Below are 19,971 nucleotides of genomic sequence, written 5' to 3' on the forward strand. Positions count from 1 at the left end.
ACAGCAGGTGAGGCCTCAGAGGTGTTGGAAGGTTAAAGAGCCCAAATCAGTACGCTAATGAGTGGAAGAACAGGATTTGACTCCATTCTGTCAAATTCTAAAACACTCCCCTAACAATGAAGCCAAGCCACCTCTCAAAATATAGATGGCCCTTGATGACTTCTCATAGGTTCCTTGTGGAAATGTAAATTGGTGGGAATTTTCTAGAGGCCAATTTGGCAATACCTATGAAATCCATAGTTTACTATGCACATCCATTGTCCTAGAAATTCCATTCCTAGGAATTCATCCAAAAGAAATACACAGAGATGTGCACAAATATTTAGCTACAAGAATGTATCCCTGCATTATCTGCAACAGCAAAACTCTAGAGATGGCCTGTATGACCACGTGACTAATAAATAAGCCAAGGTACTTTTGTGGGATTTAATATTATGCAGCCATTAAAAGTCAGATTGTAAAAGAAGAGTTAATCGTATCAGAAAATGATAATGAGCTAAGTTAAATAAAAAGCAAATTAGCAAACAATATATGTAGTATGACACTAATTTTGCAAACATGTATATATATGCATTTAAAAAAGACTGAAAGGGTATATAAACAATGTTATATCTGGATGATGGTGGTGGCAGAATTATAGATGATTTTTATTTTCATTATACTTTTATGTATTTTGTATAATAAACAGGTATGACTTAATGTAATTGAAAGAAACAACAAATATATATCACTGCCTATCCTATTTGGGGGAATATTTAATCTGTTGATTAAATCATTTGGTAGAACCAAGCAAACAGCTCCTCAACCATTTTGGGGGAAAATCCATACCTGTTGGATAAGAAGAAAATGATGCATTTCATTCATCTGACTACTTGTTCTTATTTGTTCATTGAAGCATACTTAATGAGATGCCACAATGTCTAGACTGAATAGACTACCAACTTTTTATATTTGTAGCTGACTCTCCCTGGCAAAGTGGTTTGAAGGAGTGGTTTTCACTTTGCTACACATTACAGTCACCGGGGAGCTTCCAAATATCCTGATGCCCAGTTTGTAACCCAGACCAATGAAACCAGAAACCCTGGGGTAGGAACCCAGGCATGGTGGTTTTTAAAGCTCCCAGGTGATTCCAGTATGTGGTCAAGTTTGAGGACTACTATTTAAAAAAAGTGTTTATTAGGTTCCTGAGGTCAGGGGGTCAAAGGTCAGTTAGCTTCTCAGAGCAAAAAATGCCCCATTTCCAGACATCAGGTAGGTAGGGTAAGGTTAGATTCCAAAACTAGATAGTTCTTCTGAATCCATCAATAACAAACAGAAAACAAACAAGCACCTATGTAAGTAGGAGAGAGAATACAGACTGCTCACACTTCATTTCACACTGTGCAGGTTCTCCCCTTAGATCCAGGTTTCTCAGCCCTGGGTGGGGACACAGATGGGCTTCAGCAGGTCCTTCAATCCATGAAACAGCAGGCAATTTTGAGTTTATGCTTATGAGCATTTTTATGGAGAGGCCTTATTATACCTTTATCTGATTCTCCAAGGGATCTATATGTCAGAGATGTGAACAGACAGCAAAATGGACTCTAGTATGTGTCAAAGCTTGACCGATGAAGAGAAGTACAGGGGAAGTCCATTCACTCTTAAATAACTGCCCTCCTTGTTGGAATAATGGGCCCTCCTGCAGGAGATGGGAATTTAGTTCCCAGTTAAGACAGCAGAAATCCCCTTTCAGGAGATGTCAGGTAGAGTGGTGAGATGGAAGGTGAGTGAGTGGCCTATTCTTTATTAACTCGCTTGGGATCATTTCACTTCACTGGTTACTTAGTCTCCTCACTTCTGAAACGTGGACAGAAGCATGGGTCCCACTTTCTTCAGAGGTTACGTGAGGCCAAGAGGAAATCATATGGGTTATGTGTCACTTCCAAGGTCAAAGCAGCCCGAGAGTTCACTTAAGCTTTTGTTGGGCTCTCTTCATGTGCAGTTGGTAGTGACTTCTGGGCTGGCTGGGTCACAGGGGCACAACTCACCGCGCTCTGGCCATACCTGATCTGCCCGGTGGGTCCCTCACCGGAGGAGGGGGTCTCTCGTTGGGCGGGGGAGGAAGAGGGCCCGACCGCCCGGGTGAAGGTAAGGGAGGCGCAGATGACAACGACGACGAGGACGAGAGGGACAGGTTCCGCTGTGGGAGCCTCGGGATTTCGTCGCCGCCGCCGCCACTGGACCCTGGGGGCACTGGGGGAGGGCCCGGCCGGCTGGGGGGCAGGGGCGGGGCCTGCGCGGAGGGGGAAGGCCGCGGGGTGGAGGGCACCGGGGGCTTGCTGTTCTGAGGGGGAGGCGGGGGGACGGCCTCCCTATGCATGGAGGGCCTGCTGCCCACTGGAGGGGGCGGAGGAGGGGGTTTGTCATCCAAGGCCCTGCTCGGGGTAGGGGGGAGGGGAGGCCGGTTGGAGAAGGGCGAGGAGGAGCCTGACGGGGTCTGGCGGGTGGAGCCTCCACCGAAAGCAGCCCCTCGGTTTCCGGGGAGAGGGGGAGGAGTCGGCCCGGGGCTGGGCTGCCTGGGGGCCCCGGACACTAGGGTGGACCCCCGGTTGTGCAGACTTGACTGAACGGGTCTTGGAGTATTAGGCACTGGAGGCGGAATATTATCAGGCTTCGCGCCTACGTCGGGCCTCGGGGGAGGCATTCGGTTCCTCTGAGGTTCTGGAGGTCCGCTTCTGTGGCCTGAAGAAGGCACAGGGAACCTCCCTGGGCCACTTGGGGGCGAGAAAGGTTTGGCAGGTGTGGGTCTTCCTCCTGGTGGCAAAATCGGGGGTCGGCTTCCTCCAGAATCTGAAGAACAGGAAAAAAAAAAAAAATCAGAAAGTTAGGAACCTTAAAGGAAATCAGAGAACTCGAGTAAATTGCCAGCTACTGGAAGCCCTTTCCTAGATGCTGTAAACGATAGGTAACTATTATTTATATAAACTAGGTTTTGTGCGTCCTTCCGGGAAGCAGAGGGACAGATCACAGCTGTCTCTCTTCTGCTCCCAGATTCCACAACCCACCAGCTTTCAAAGGGACTCTGGAGAGCTCGCTTGGCATTATGGACGGACAAGAACCAGGATGAGGTTGGTAAGAGCTCTGGAGACATCCCTGTTCATTACAAGAGGTCAAGAACAGGATGGCACTGGTACATGGGATTTCTGCTCATGATTTTCTTTTCTCCCCATCACTATCCCTGTCCCCCAACCCTGTGCCTCTCAGGTTTGAAAAATAATGTAGCCGTCTTAGATGAAGAAATTAGTTATCCCGATATAAGTTTCTGTATGGGAGGGCTTACCTAGAACCTTTAAAGGTAAATTTCTAAGAGAGAATGGAAAAACATAGTGGAAGAGTTATGATTGAAATAAGAAACTGTCAAAGGAAAAAGAAACTGTCAAAGTTTAATTAAAAGAGTTGACACCGGTGGATGGTCTTAATCTACAAACAAGTAGGCAACTATACAACGTTTTTCCCTACTAGGTCAACTTCCACTTTAATACTGACAGGACAGAACAACCCTACTATTAATACATAATTAATATTCAACTGCTTTGGTTCAACAAAGGGAAGAACTAAAGAGGAACCAAAGTTATGGAAAAACTCAAACCACCACCCCAGAGTCTCTTAGAACCCAAACTAATTCTCAAAAAATGCTTAGTCTGAAAAAACTTCACCCAGTTCAACTATGAGCTGATTAATGTACCAAATGTTAACCTGCTATACTATATGCCATCCATTATTCTAGATGCTAGAGCCAGAGGAGTAAACAAAACAGAAAAGCTCTGGCTCTCTTGTAGTTTACGTTCTTCTGGGGGAGATAAACAAAAAACCAGTAAACATAAATATTTTCAGATAGTTATAAGGACTAAAAAGAAACTAAAATAGGCTGATGAGATGAAGAATGCCCAGAGAGGCCAGGATAGATGGGGGTGGCCCTTCTGAGGATGTGACATTTGAGCTAAGGCCCGCCATGGAGAGGAGGAAGAGAAGTGCTTCATTCAGGGCCAGCAGGTGCAAAGGCCCTGAGGTGGAAATGAGCTTCAAGTTAAAAAACCAAGGCTTTTATGTGCGTGAGGCACAGTGAGCATGGAGGAGAACCCTACGAAACGTAGCCTGAGTGGCCAGCAGGGGCCGGGTCATAAAGAGCCTTGAAGGCCAGAAGGCGTTCAGATTTTATCCAAGGCACAATGAGAGACATTTGGCTGGATTTATGAATAATGTGAACTCTAGAGAGAATTTTTTATTTTGACTTTAGCACTAGAAATGAGCTATATTTTCCTTGACTGTGTGGTATAGTTCTATGTCACCAACTTGTGATAAGTCTTACCTTCCAAATTTGGATTAAAGGTGCAGTTACTATCTACATACATGTTACAGGGATGGGACCCATTATGCAGATAGTATACTATGCAAATACTATAGCATTTTGTGTACTAACTTAAATTCCATCTTCATTTCATTGTTTTACTTCCAGTTGTCTTTTGCCTGAATTTCTTCACCTACTGTTAAAGTACTGAATGTATGCATTTGTCAGTTGCCTCAAGTCCTTTCAGTGGGTTTTAAATAAACAAATTTAAATGCAGGCCTGGCAAGATAAAATCTCTCATATTCTTGAGTCTCCTTCTAGATGTTGACAATCCAAAACTAAAATAGCCAGGTAACCCTGAGGATTCAGTGACTTTATCTTCATATGAATGTGACAATTTCACACTTTCCCAGTGGACATTTTAAAAGACCATAGAATTAGAAATAAAATTCTTCTAACACAGTAAACATTAAAAAGTAAAGTTTCATGGTGAAATTTCTTGAGCTTCTGTCATAGTCAGGGGAGAGCCTCACACACTCTGTAAGGTTTTTTATTTAGGCATGACCAGGTTTAACTTTTTTCTGTGCCATCGTGTTCACAGACAATCCTGTAGGACTCATTTCCATGGCTTCCTGCAGAGAATACTTAGAATCACTAGCTCTGAAATGCCAAATGTCAGGCAAAACACCTTTTTAGATTTTGTGTGATATGTAATTATATTTCATATGACATGCTCCATTGTGTGTTTGAAAAGAGACCCACAAGTATTTACTACACTCGACAGGTGGGTCAGACTACCTCACAAAGAAAGTGAATCTGCCAGGTCACCAGGCAGAGTTTCCAGGGGTGGCAAGTCCCATTTGCTCCTTCCTTTTCTTCCCACTCTAGCTTACCCTTTAGAAAAGTACAAAAACGTACAAGTTACCCCAAGGACACTGGGCAAATATTTAACAGCTCGATGGAGCTGTCTGATCCTGATTTAAAAAAAAAAGAAAAAAAGAGATGCTAAATAGAGTCCCTCTTTTTAAAAAAAATTATTTTATTTCATTTATTTTTGGCTGCGTTGGGTCTTTGTTGCTGTGCGCAGGCTTCCTCTAGTTGTGGTGAGCGGGGGCTACTCTTCGTTGCAGTGCGTGGGCTTCTCATTGCAGAGCAGCTTCTCTTGTGGAGCACGGGCTCTAGGTGCGCAGGCTTCAGTAACTGTGGCACGTGGGCCCAGTAGTTGTGGCTCACAGGCTCTAGAGCACAGGCTCAGTAGTTGTGGAGAACGGGCTTAGCTGCTCCGCGGCATGTGGGATCTTCCTGGACCAGGGCTTAAACCCATGTCCCCTGTGTTGGCAGGCGGATTCTTAACCACTGCGCCACCAGGAAAGTCCCTTGAGTCCCTCTTATAAAACAGTGTTAACATTTCAAGAAATCTAAAATGTTTCACAGGGCACAGTGCCTTAGAGGGGATGCCAAGTCTCAAAACCGCCAGACTCAGCCTTGTCTTCAGTAACTAAGGAAGGAAACTCTCCTTACCACTCTCCCTGTTGGCTGTGGATCTCAGCCTTGGCATCCCAGCCTGGAACAGTCCTCCCAAACCGGGTGGTCCACCCCCTCCAAAACTCCCACTGCTGCCTCCGCCACCACCACCAGCTCCTTTAGGTTCTGCAGAAGGAAGAAAACACAGCCTTTACACATGTCTGAAGATACCACCAGAGAACTTCACCAGTCCTCGCCCAAGTAAACAGTCACGATACAACAGGGAGCTGGCAGAACCTAAGCCCGTGGTGGACACGTGGAATTTCATTAAAGGGTAGGGCTTTAAGGATTCACCCTGTCCCCCGTCAGAAAAGCAGAGGGTTCTTTCTACTCCAGGGCAGTCGCAAGCCCAGTGGTAGAAGAATCAGTAATAGATAATGACTTTCCCCTGCTTGGCTGGCTGCCACATGAGTTAATATCTATTGTGTATCATAGGATTTGGTAAATAAAAGTATCTTAAAAGAAAGAAAGTCTTAAGGGAGGAGGAGATGCAATAAAAGGTGAGAAGAAAATAAAATATCCCATAATTTTGCTTCATTGAAATACCCACTTTTTGGGTGTATTTTTCCCTGCCAGGCTTTGGTGGGGTTTTTTGTTTTGTTTTGTTTTTCATTTTACATGTTTTTTCTCATGACCAAATTCACTACATAGTTTTCAGCCTGCTTTTTGCAGTCAATACTTTATTGTTAGCATTACCCATGTCACTAAATATTTTTTGAAAACATGAGTTTAAAGGATTGCATTGTGTTTTAGAACACTGAATGTACTGTAATTTATTTATCCATTCTACCTATTTGATGGCCTTCCAGGTTGATTTCAATTTTTTAATATCATAAAACCCAACAGTAGACTTTAACATTTTTATAATTCTTTGCAACTTGAGACGATGCAAAGATTTTGTTTTATTTTGCATTTGTTGCCAAAAACTGTGAAAGATTTCAAAATAGGCAAACAAGAAAACAAGAAAAGAAAGGAAGAAGAAGGAAGAAGAAGAAAGAAAAAGATTACTAAGTATCCAGTCTAGCCTTCTGGGTTATTTCCCATTACCTCTGAGCTAGTCTGCAACTCTGTTAAATTGTACAAAACTGATAATAATGCAAATGATATTTGTCCATAGAAATGCATATTGGTTGTGTTCAGTGTAATGCAATTGATTGACCCATTTTGCACCTATTTGTAAATTCATTTCAACACTCACCTGCCTACATATATGTGGTACTTTGAATTCTCCTTTGAATTGATAACATTATATTGGTTCCCTCATTAATTAATGAGCTAAATAAAATCTTTGATATATGTTTATTTTATATCTGTATTAGAGCCATGATTATACCCTCTTTAAAAAATTGTCTCTTAACAATTTATGTATGTATATGTTTTATGAGGTTAAGTACTGTTTAAAGTTCTACCCCTGGAAAACCTTGTTGAGTCTTTGGTAAGTATTACATGAGATCTAAATCTGGGAGAATTGACACTTTCATGATATTTAGACTTTATGGAAACATGGTATATTTTCCCATGTCTTCTGATTTATTCAGTAAAGTTCTATAATTTTCATGTTGTGGATCACCCATAGTTCTTTCAGGGTCACTTCAAATACATTTTTGTTTGTTGAAATTATGAAAGGAACGTTTTTCCTACTATATTTTGGATTTGGTTATTATTGGCATCAGGAAATTTCATTTAATATCTAATCACTTTCCTGCATTTTCAGAATTAAAATTTATTTTTTACCTTGGATTTTCTAGTAGACAAATGCTCTGCAAATAATAACGGTGTATGCCTTCTTTTCTAAGAGTTGTGTATCTTATTTCTGTTTTATATAAGAAATTACTTTGATGACTGAGCTTCCATAACAGTACAAGTTATTAATGTTTTATTAATTTAAAGACAATTTATTTTAAAATAGTTATAAAGAATAAATAGGGCTTCCCTGGTGGCGCAGTGGTTGAGAGTCCGCCTGCCAATGCAGGGGACATGGGTTCGTGCCCTGGTCTGGGAGGATCCCACGTGCCAGGGAGCGGCTGGGCCTGTGAGCCATGGTCGCTGGGCCTGCGCGTCTGGAGCCTGTGCTCCGCAACGGGAGAGGCCACAACAGTGAGAGGCCCGCGTACCGCAAAAAAAAAAAAAAAAAAAAGAATGAATATACATTTCTATATTTATCTTAAAAATAAATTATTAACATTATTAGTATTTTAAAAATAAAGGAAATCATGTTTTGATTTTAATGAGAATGCCTCTAATGTTTCAAAGCTACATTTAAAAAAATATATATTTATTTGTTTATTTTTGGCTGCATTGGGTCTTTGTTGCTGCGTATGGGCTTTCTCCAGTTCTGGCGAGCGGGGGCTACTCTTCGTTGTGGTGCACAGGCTTCTCATTGGGGTGGCTTCTCTTGTTGCGGAGCACAGGCTCAGTAGTTGTGGCGCACGGGCTTAGTTGTTCGGCGGCATGTGGGATCTTCCTGGATCAGGGCTCGAACTCGTGTCCCCTGCATTGGCAGGTGGATTCTTAACCACTGCACCACCAGGGAAGCCCCCAAGTTACATACTGACTGTTGGTTTGAAATAACTTTTTTTTCTTTCTAAGTATTCGTGGTTAGCAAGGATCCTTCCACTCTGGGTTTTTAAGACTTTCTTATGGCATGGAATTTTATCAAATGCCTATCCAGGATCTACTGAGATCAGTATATAGTTTTCCTTATTTGATATGATAGATATATAGACTTTCTAATATTAAAAATGAAGCAAACTCTGGATTTGGTGAATTATTTTTTTAATATACTATTGAATTAGAGTTTTTGGATTTTTAGTTAGTATCCTCTCGTCTGTGATCATAAGTGGTCTACAGTAGGGTTTCTTAGCCTTGGAACTACGGACATTTTGGGTCAGATAATTCTTTGTTGTGGGTGACCATCTTGTTCCCTGTAGAATGTTTACAGCATCCCTGGCCTCTACCCACTAGGTGTCAGTAGGAACCCTCCCTCAGCAAGTTGTGATAACTAAAAATGCCTCCAGGCATTGCCACGTGTCCCCTGAGACACTGATACACCAGCTTTCTTTCTGTATATATGCTGCCTTTGTCATGTTTTGATATTAAGATCATGCCAATCTCATTATACCTAACAGATAGCTTTCCATGTCTTCCTACATTTAGGAATGATTTATATAGTATTTGAATTCGTTGTTTCTTAAAATCTGAAATAATTTTCTGATAAAATCATCTGGCTCTAAAGCTTTTTAGAGGAAAAGTAAGTTGATAAAAGTTTTCAACTTTTTCCTTGCTCACTGAAGCTTCATGAATGATTTTTGGTAAATTTGTACTTTTCTTAAAATGTTAAATTCTTTAAGATTTCAAAATGTTTTAGCATATAACTTCATTGTAGCATCCTTAATTTTAGAAAATCTGCTTTGAATCTTATTTAATCTGCTTTCTGAGCTCTATTTATTCATTTGTGTTTTCTTTTTTTCTGGATTAGATTGATCATAAGTCTGTGTCAGCTCTGTATCTTTTCTAGGTGTGGAACTTTCTGGGATACTTATGGGAACTCTGCTGACAGAAGAAACAATCTGATACTGAACTCACAAGAATTACTTCGCCTAGTACGATATATCAAATTAGAATAACAATTTCTGGAAGTGTATGCAAAATTGCTTCCATATAAAATTTAAAAGTTTTACTAATTTTAATTATTGCCAATAATATTAATAATGCCCTTGTCATTAAAACGTTATTCGTTGATGAACGATACATTCTGGAATACTGCATTTCATAGGATACCTTTACCTGGTATTGAACATTCAAAGAGATCGATGAACTTGTTCTATCAGACATCGTCCACTAGTGTTCTTAACTTGCAACAGTTGTACAGCTTTCCGATAGAGAAGCTACACTAGTTGAACAATTAAATCGGAGAACAAAGCTGACCTCAAGAGTTATATCATGTATAACCATGGTCAACATTTTGACATAGAACCCAGGGAGGTTTCACCTGCAAACAAATACAAAACCATGGATGGACTTTGCCACTTGCAAAGAGCTTCTAACAACAGTGTTAGTGTCCAGTTAAGTTCATGGACAACAAGGGCATGCATTGGGTTGCATCTGGTGTCCACAAAGCAAAATGCATTCTTAAACATCACTGAGCAGATGGGAGGGAGAACTAACACTCTTTTCCATTTAACGAGAAAAGTGTATCTTGAAGAATATAATGAACTTCCACTAGTGGATTCAGGACTAGGCCCCAGACTGTCCATTCTTCTTCAACATCTAGGGAATTCTCCAGAGCGTAGGCTCCCTCTCATAGTGGAGAGAACCACTGGGCTCTGGTCTAGAGGTTGGCAGTTTGTGGAGTTCCTCTGGCCCCATCCCAGGCACCATGATTCAATGGCTATTGGACCAAAGCTCCCCAGAAAGAAGCGACTGGGCTGGGCAACCCCAGGGAGAACCTTGTGACACAGATCAGGAAAACTAAGCAATTGATTATACAATAACCACACCATTTTGTGGGCATTCTGACCCAGAGGTAAGACTTCGTCAAAAGTCAAAGACCCTCTAGTTCCACTGCAGTGTGGCGCCTTCCCTCTGCACCACCATGCCCGGTAACAGAGCAAAACTCAAAGGCCTTTGTCGTGGTCTTCCTCTTTTCCACCTTCCTCCCACACCAATGTTCTTCACCTAACGCTGATCTTTCTCTTCTACTTGTTAGGCACTTTTCCTAGAAATTCCTCCACTTGGCTAAAATCCTGCATCATTATTCACTTGTCTACAAAGCTCCCTCTGGTGAGTTTAGGACAGTCTAATTCCTGTTGAGTCCAAGTGGCATCTGTGGTCGAGGATGAATTCTGGGCACATCTGGCTGGCAGTGGCAATGTGTGAGGAGTGTGAGATGATAGTCTTGAGGCCTGATAATTAACTTCGGTAGATTCTAGCCATCTGTAATGTTTCATTCTGTTGTACATGTTAATAAGTAGCCCTGTATGGTGGGTACTTGTTTGTTTACACATACCCTGCCTTGTTCCAGAAAGTATCTCAGATTTACGATGGGTCAATAAGCAAAGCTGTGATCTCACTTCCTCTCTCTCCAACCCCCTAATAATCATAACTACATTTGAATTATACATTCCAGGCAACAAAACACTTTCAGAAGCATTGTCTCATTTGATGCTCACAACAAACTTGTGAGGGCAGTAGAACAGGTATTATTCTCCATTTTACAAATGAAGACAAAGGGTTGGAGATGGTCAGGGCTCGAACCTACATCCTTTGATTCCAAGACTAGGGCTCTTTCCATATTTCATGCTGCCTTTTGCTCTGTGGTAAGATGAGCAAAGGGTTAATTTCCAGAAAGTGCTGTAAAGAGTTGTGAATAATTCAGAGAATTGCTGCTGTGTGTGTCTTGGACAAAGAATTATTATACTGGCTTCCTGCAGCATTACAGGGAACCCAAGCCAGAGCCATGGCCCTACAGTGAGTGATACAGTCCCTTATTCTGCTAGCTTTGCAGCTGTTGTTAACCAAAAAAAAAAAAATTTTTCTTTTTGGTGGGAAGAGTAGAGTTGATTGTTAGGTCATAAACCATTTATCTCCGTGGAAAATAACTTTTTTCACTTACTGTCCAGTATCGGTGCACTTCTGTCATTGGTGACTGCCTTCTTTAGTTTCTTCCCTTTGCTGATGTCAGAGAGAAGAGCATTTCTCCCAGCCTGCTCTGACTTACTCAAGGTAGGCTTTTCTGTATTGGCCTGAAAGGAAACAGGCAGACTCATATTCATCTTCTGAATTAAAATCATGTACTACAACACTCAGTGAGGACAGCTAGCACATTGGGAGCTTGTTATTAAGATTCTTGGCAATAGGCTGTAAATTCTCTACAAGTTTTAGACCCGATGTCACTCTTTTTAAGACCCAGACATTTGGGAGCAGATGCAGCAATAAATTACATTCATTTTTAATGCAGGAAGAGTCACTCCCTGATAAAAGTCTCTGAAAATTCAGATCACAATCTGGCCGTAACCAACAGAGCAAGGGGTGGATGGCTAGAAACGAGTAGGGAATTTTAAGTCTGAGGAATTTGCAGGATACTATGAGGCTTCATCCTCTAGAATGTTCTCTGAAGAACATCTCTTTCTTGTCTTTTGGAACTAACCTGGTGCAAGAGGAAAACTGTCTTTATCAAAAAGGGTCAGCTGTATTTTTTTTAATACACCAAAATTTTAGAAAATAATTCCCTCTGGTTACACTGACAAGAGATTTTTTTTCTTTTTAATTTAAGGCAGATTGGAGGTATAATTTACAAATAGTAAAATCACCCTTTTAGTGTACAGTCCTGTGAATTCTGACAAACATATACAATCGTGTAGCCACCGCCACAATCAAGATATACAACATTTCCATTACCCCCCAAACTCCCTTCATGTTCCTCTGGCCTAAGGTGTTCCTGATGTTTAATCCCTTTAAAAAATTTTTTTATTTTTAAATTCTTTTTTCCATTATGGTTTATTACAGGATATTGAACATAGCTCCGTAATCCCTTTGAAAGCTTAGCCCACAGAGACTGCACAGCTGACAAAGATGCTGCTTTAAAACCTTTGGGGGGACTTCCCTGGCGGTCCAGTGGTCAAGACTCCATGCTTCCACTGCAGGGGTGTGGGGTTGATCCCTGGTCGGGGAACTAAGATCCCACAAGCTGCGATGAGCAGCCAAAAAATAAAATAAAATAAAATAAATAAAACCTTTGGGTATTTTGTATAATTTCAGAATTCCTGGGAAGGATTCTTACTGTGAAATTGGGATTTTGTTTTTTTCAGGGTTCTTTCAGGGAGTGGGAACACTCAGAGGCCAGCAAATGGACTCGGAAGCAGGAGTGTACCTGTGTCTATCACACTTGGAAACTGGCTTGGTCTGGCCTGGTCCCGGAGACAGTCGTCTTCCCCAAACCCAGTGGTACTTCTGGCAGCCGTGAGAGTCCTTTGAGGCTCGCCCCAGCCCTTCTGAAAGGCTCTGATTTCACAGATGCCAGCAAGGGCCACAAGGAGTAAACCTGGGCAAGTTTAGCTTGATACCTGACCCAGCTATTTATTATAGTTAGAGGCAGAGGGAGAGCTAAGAAAAACCCTGAAGCAGGCTAAACAGAATCTCTGTGTATGAAGCTGAAAGGCTCTTAATTAAATTATAAAGTAGTAGTTGCTCACGATAGTAACAGCTAACATTTATATAGCTTTTACTATGGGTCAGGCACCGTTTTTAGCATTTTATGTATATTAATTCATCAACCCTGTGAGTCATGACTTCCATTTTAGAGTCAAGGAAACTGAGGCACAGGGAAGTTAAATCATCAACCCGGTTACCCAGCTGGTAAGAGGAGGAGCTCGGATTCAAAGCCTGGCGGCCTGACTCCGGAGCCTTCCCTATAACCTGACAGAAGGATAACCGCGGGGTCTAGAATGCCCCTTCCTGGAAATGGGGAGGTGTTAAAGAGTACAAACTTGCAACTAAAACATGGATAAGTTCTGGAGATCTAACGTACAGCACAGTGATTACAGTTAACAATGCTGTATTATATACTTCAAAGCTGTTAAGAGACCAGAACTTAAACGTTCTTATCACAAAAAAGAAATGATAATTATGTGATGTGATAGAGGCATTAGCTAAAACTATGGTGGTAATTATAATACATAAATGTATCAAATCGATGTGCTGTCCACCTTAAACTTATACAGTGTTATATGTCAATTATATCTCAGTTGAAAAAAAATTAATAAATAAAATGCCCTTTCCCCACTGGCCTCCAACCCTCCTCTGAAGCAAGCCTGTTAAGAGCTTCTTGGCAGTCAGTTCCAGAAAGGCTCTTTGCATATACAGTTCGCTTTTGCTAATGGGATCATCCTCTATTGCTCTGAAACTTGTTTTTATAACTTAACAACATGCCTTGGACATCTTAGAAAGAGCTTTTTGAATTACCTATTGTCTTCGTTTTAAGGATGAAAAAACCTGAGGCATCTAGAGGTGAAGTGCCATGTCCACGTTGGTTCTCTTCATGGTTTTGGATCAGCAACCCTCCCTGACCTCCTGTTCTGCCTCAAAATTTATTTTGACACCTGACCTCCTTGGGTGCTGACTTATCTCTTGACTGTGCTGTTCCACTGGATGGTGTCCTATGATGGCCACCAACCTTTCCCTTTTCCCGTCTCTATATCCTGTCTCTCTAGGATCTTGCTTTTAGTCAGGTAATAATGGATAGAAATGAGTGGATAGGATAAACCAGGGTGTCCCAAACTTCAACCATTCTGGTACAACTTTTGTGACTTTTGTCATCTTCTCATGCTACCTGTGTTATTATTTAATATTTTTCATTAAGTCAATTCACTATTTTATTTACTATACTATTTCTCACTGAACATTTCTTTTAAATTAACTCACTATTAAACCCTGGGTGTGCTAGTTATAACTTTTAGAATACATATTAAACACATGAGCATTAAAATTTAAAAAAAATCAAGGCACATACGACTCAGCGGTGGTGCAAAACCTATACTTTTGGGGAAATATAAACTAGTCCTTCTATGTTAACCAGATCACAGCTTTTCAAACTTATCTAAGGGAACGACGAATTTTTAAGAAAAAAATTTCCAATCCATCATGGACCAATATTTGGTAAAATAACAATGACTTATTAGAAAAATGAATCCGTTTAAAAAAGACACACAAAATACAATCTTAGAAATAATAGACATAACACCACTTCAGATTGCTATAAGTGTTTCTAAGCGCTTACTCTTAAATTTCTTATTTTGGGGGGACTCTAACCAGGAGTTGGAGGATCACACCTGGAATAGCAACGAGCTAATCAATGGTCTGTTCTTCCAACTAGGTTCCAGCCTTAGATGGGCTATAAAAAATGTGTACCATGGAAGCCTAGGCAAGGGACTTTTCCTCTCTGAGCTCCAGTTTCCCCAAGTGAAAAGTGAAGGGCCCATCACTGGGAGGCTCCTTAGCAGCGAAGGCTTCACATACTGGGGGGTGCGTCTGGGAGACCTTCCGTATCACTGCGGGGAGGGCTGCCGGCTTCCTGGAAACGGGTGCACTAACTTCTGAGGACAGGTCCATCAGGGGGTCAGGATGAGCCCAGAGAAGAAATTCCTTAGGAAAGTACACATGGAACTGCGAGGATGGATTTAAAGGGCGAAGTAAGTGGGGGGAGGGGGGAGTGGAAGATGGGGGTTATTTGTCAAAAACAGAGTGGGAAGAAAGATGGCGAAAGGCAGAGAAAAAGTAAGTGAGTCTGGAGGACACTTTAATGGATGCATTTTCAGACAGGCAGACTGGGTCTCTGGACTATCTGCCCAGATGCTAAAGGCTAGAAGCTGAAAACAGTGCAGGCTAGGCAGAACTGCTCCTGCCAACTGTCTTAGGCCAGCGTGTTCTAATGAGCAGGACGTGTCTCCTTGATGGACGAGGCAGAGGAAACCTAACTAATCCACATTCCACGCGTGTCCTACGCATCACATGAGACCTTAGACTACAAAACATTTTCGTATGGTTATCTGCTGCATCTCAGGCTCTGGCTTATTTACTCCAGCACCTGGAAGGCTTACCATATCATTCATATTTAAGCCAGAATGTGAATACACTGAAAACAAATACATGTGTGCCAGGTTCAAGTTTGTTTAGCTTGCTTCATGCATGGGCCAGGGATGGGGAGAATCACTCACCAGAGAAAACGTGGGCGGTGGTGGGGGTGCTGGAGGGGGCGGTACGGGCATCCTGGACAGTTACACTTTCAGCAGTCTGGCTGACAAATCTGTAAAAACAAAAAGAAACAAAGCACCATCATGTATTAGACTTCTTAGTAATACTCCATCCTAATCTTCCTTCCCGCTGTCCCGTCAAAGTGGCAGCTATTCACGAAGCCCAACTTTTATAAGAGGTGGAATTCCTGTACGGCATGGCTAGGATGTTACTATTCTGGAAGGTGGTTAACAGGGAAGGCTTCTCAGCCAAAGTGCCTGGAGATACTGGAAGCAAAATCCAGTGCCTCATGCTGCTCAATCCCACCACCACCAAAGCAGGTTGGGGGAAGGACCCTGGCCTGCTGCCCGAGTAAGCTGGGAGGTTATTAGGAAACTGCTAGAAATGTATCCTGGCCAAGTCCGATGTTCAAGTGGCTCCACTTCACTTATCCCCATGGCGCAGTCCTCTCCACTTCTCCCGCCCCCACCCACTCCGTGCCCTCTCTTTTCTTCTCCAACATTCCTGACATTTCTTCTCCACTCTGCTGCTTTTCTTCTCTGAGATTCCTGACATCTGTCTAGGTCTGGGTAGCACCCAGGAATGCAAAGATGAATCTATATTTCTATACTTGCCCTCAAAGTTCTTACAGTCCTCCGGGGAAAGGAGATGGGAATATGGGAAGATAAGATGGGCAAGGAGGCTGGATTCCTACCTCTATGCTACTTGGCGTTTCCTTACAGGATCCAAGTGGAAAAAAAGAGGGGAAAAAAGAGAGGAGGAACCAAACCTCTGATTCTGGGCTGTTTACTACAAATAGGCTTCCTTAGAAAGGCTTTCTGCAGAGTCTGATTGCTATGGGGACAAAGGGAAGGCCAGACTCCGTGGGGCTGAGACAGCGCAGGGAAGCCCTGGTGGGTAGCAGCGGCGAAGAGGGCAGCCTGGCAAACATCAGGGCCTGAAGAAACAATGGCGAGGACGTGCCCCCAGAGTTGTGCCAGCAATGAACCCTGTCTCCCTTTTCCCCAGTCCTCGGAGTCCCATCCCTGGGTCTAAGCAGAAGCCCCAGGCCGCAGCCCTCACCCACGTACTCACCCCTCAGTATCCCAGCTTCTCCCACCCAGATCTTGCTACTCCTGGATCAGCAGCGCTCCCAGATTGGCAGCGGGGCATCACCCAGAGCTTTTAGAAACATCAAATCTCAGTCCCTCTGCCTGCACTGCATTTGTTTCAGCATTTTAACAAGATCGCTGGGTGATTCATATGCATTTGAGAAGCCCGGTGGTAGAGGCTTAAACCAAGTGAGCAGCCTGGAACACTGACCACCTGAATAACATTGTTTCTGTGGAACATGTGTCCTGAATTTCAAACCTCAGGATTATCTTTTATTTTCAATAGTCTCTTAATTGCAGAAAACAACCTCTTAGAATTTAAAGTATTAGGGAATTCCCTGGCGGTCCAGTGGTTAGGACTCTGCACTTCCACTGCCAGGGGCCCAGGTTCGATCCCTGGTTGGGAAACCAAGACCCCACAAGCCACGTGGCACGGCCAAAAGAAAAAACAATTTAAAGTATTAACTTAGTTCAACCACTGAAAGTTAACGTGGAAAACTTACACCTTAAAACAAATACAGACGACCCTTGAACAACGGGTCCACTTAGATGTGGACCGTTTTCAATAGTAAACATTATAGTACTATACCATCCGTGGGGAGTTGAATCCGAGGATGCGGAATCCGGGTGCCGAGGACCCGTGGATAGGGAGGGCTGACTGCGTGCAGAGGGTCGGTGCCCCTAACCCCCGCATCGTTCAGGGGTCAGCTGTTACCTTCTATAGAAGTTTTGCTGGATGGCTTGCTTTCTGTGACAGAAACGGAATGGAAAAGCTAAGAGGACATGGCCAAGCTTGTCAAAGCTACTGGAAGACAGGAATCAAGAGAGCTTCTCACAGTTCTATGCTGAGTGCCATCTAGAAAATGAAATTTAAAAAACTCTAGAGCAGCAAGAGCTGCTTTCATCTATTAACAGTCAATTGGATGATAAAGGGCACTTTATTTCTGTCGTCTTGAATACTTATGACCACACTGCAAACTAGCATAATTCCACTCATTTTACAGAGGAGGACGCTGGGACTCAGAGGAATTAATAACTCGCTAAAAGACCCGCGAAACTCATTCGCATCAAGTCCTTTTGATCCCTGCTCTTCTTAGATAAGCATTTTTAGGCAGGTAAAGGGCTAACTAGTACTGCAGCTCACCTGTAAACCCGGTCAGGATCCGGTTTTCAATAAGAGCCTGTCTCAGACAGCGGTTCTTTTAAAATCTATTCCTTACATTTCTGGGTGACACCAATCGGTCCCCCGTGGGGCTACACAGGCAGTGTAATAAGGAGGGCTGGGGGGCCTGTGTTTGGAGGCCTATGAAGGGGGTGCTCCAGCTGCAGGGGCACCTCCGGAAGCCTTAGGGTTGTGTCCTAGGACCAGGAGGAAGGACGGGGATCTGAAACGGGATTCAGGCCCAACTAACTGTCAGAGCTGCTATGACCAAAGCAATGGTCTGAACAGCTGAGGAGGCAGCTAACCAAGGAAAGGGTGGCCGGGTCCACCCAGAGGGCCCGAGAGACGGGCTCCATGGGACAGACCGTCCACATGCTCAGTGGATGAAAGGCGCCTCAACACTCCATTGTGTCAGGTTCTACGCTCACCAGCTAACCTGCCATCCTGTTAATCCTAATACTGAGGAAGAGGTGGATTCTGATCAGCTACCGGGAACCTCTTACGGGTTTGGTTCTCATAAGCCAGTCTCGGGTTGCAAAGATCAAATTGAACTTCTGTACGCCTTAGGGCCAGATGACGGAACAGGGACACTCTCGGGACTGCCACCCTGTAAGGCCTCTTTAATCTAAGTATTTTACAGTTTTCTGTCGTTGCTGTTATGGCTCTCTCTGTGCATTAACTGACTTATAAATAAACCTCCGGAGCACAGAGGCTGCGCCTGCCCCTGCCCCGCCCCCTCCGATAAACAACGGGGAGAGGATCTGCGGGTGGGCGCTCTCACCTTTCCCAGGCTGAGCTCTCCTTCCTCTCACTGCTGCTGCTCCCCCTGCCCCCAACCCTCACTCTCCTCCAGACAAACTACTCCCACGCCCACCTCCACACTGAAAGGTGATTCCAGAGGCCTCCATGGTCTCTTGGCTTCTTGCTAGCTGAACAGCGGCTGGTCTGGACTTGTCCAGGCTGGGCCTTGAGGGAAGTTTGTGAGAAACCCCAGACTCCAATCCTGCCACCCCAGCACACGGGTCAAAGAAGACCAACCTCATGCCCCCCACGCTGCGCCCCCAGCAGGCCCCCTTCTCGGCTGTCTTACCACCAGATGGTGAACTCCATCCGGTCTTCCCAATACATGGCACAAAGCAGGGTTCTCACTAAATATGTGGGACTGGAAGAGCCAGGTATCACACAAACAAGCCATGTGCTGGTCTCTGGAACAGCTCCCAGCATCAGCCCATGTGCATCCCAAGGCCTGGGCAAAGAACCAGTCCAATGGCAGAGGGGCTGGCTAGCTTGAAGGCTGGGTGCTTGCTTTCCTGACTTCATCAGGGCAGTAGAGCCCAAGGCCTTGGGAGAGCAGGGACTTCCCTGGTCTCCTGGAGTTGAGAGCCCATGTCAGAAGCAAGACTGGGCCTGACTGTAGGGCCTCAACAGCAGCCTAGATCCTAACGGACAGGCCTTCCTAGCCTGGATCTTCACATCCACACGGTCTGTGGACAGATTCAGGGGTTCATGAACTTGGATGAAAAAAAGGACATATTTATTTCCCCTAAACTCTAACTACAATGTAGCACTTCCTTCAATTATGAATACAGGCCACAAACCACACCTGAAACCTTTTCACCAACAGCTTTTCCCATGATATTTTCACATCACATTCTCACACCATATTAAAATTGTTGCAGATCTCTTTTGAAGTTGTGGCAATGATCTGCTGCTAGATCTTGTATCTATTTCACTGTAACTAGTTGCCTTGGTAATCCTCTGTATTTTGTTTTATGCATTTAACAACAGTCAGAAAAGCAGTCTGACTTTTTTGGGCTTTACCAGACACTAGCATGGCCTATGAATGAAAAAGTTTAGAATCCCTGTGAGAACATGAGTCCTGGGTCAGGAGAACATGATTTTGAAACTCTGCTCTGCTGCTAATAACCTGGGATAAGACTAAGCTCTCTGAGCCTCCCCTTCCCATCTGTTAAATGGGGGTACGAGGCGGATGAAATGAAACAGTACAGCAGGCCCGGGTAGAGTAAGCCATCAACAGACGGGTCCAGAGCTGTAGTCCCTGAGGTGAGCATGCGCCCTGCTGGTGTGAGTACCGCTCGAGCACCTGGTGAGGACGA

At 43.6% G+C, this 19,971-nt stretch overlaps 1 protein-coding gene across 3 annotated transcripts in view; it reads right to left on the reverse strand.

The window, feature by feature from the left end:
• WIPF1 (WAS/WASL interacting protein family member 1) overlaps positions 1 to 19,971 on the reverse strand; it is a 120,094-nt gene that overhangs the window by 9,143 nt on the left and 90,980 nt on the right. For 2 of the 3 annotated variants that reach the window (XM_082631488.1, XM_082631490.1), the window contains exons 2-5: positions 15,565 to 15,653; positions 11,466 to 11,595; positions 5,849 to 5,977; positions 2,044 to 2,829 (exon numbers count right to left, since the gene is read on the reverse strand). In XM_082631488.1, the coding sequence (XP_082487614.1) occupies positions 2,044 to 2,829; positions 5,849 to 5,977; positions 11,466 to 11,595; positions 15,565 to 15,615 (1,096 nt within the window). In that variant the 5' untranslated portion in view covers positions 15,616 to 15,653. Of the gene's footprint in view, positions 1 to 2,043; positions 2,830 to 5,848; positions 5,978 to 11,465; positions 11,596 to 15,564; positions 15,654 to 17,281; positions 17,441 to 19,971 lie in introns of all 3 variants that reach the window. The other variant, XM_082631489.1, reaches the window with a different exon arrangement.

Source organism: Mesoplodon mirus, assembly GCF_964341445.2.
Source record: "Mesoplodon mirus genome assembly, chromosome: 8".
Taxonomy (NCBI): Eukaryota; Metazoa; Chordata; class Mammalia; order Artiodactyla; family Ziphiidae; genus Mesoplodon; species Mesoplodon mirus.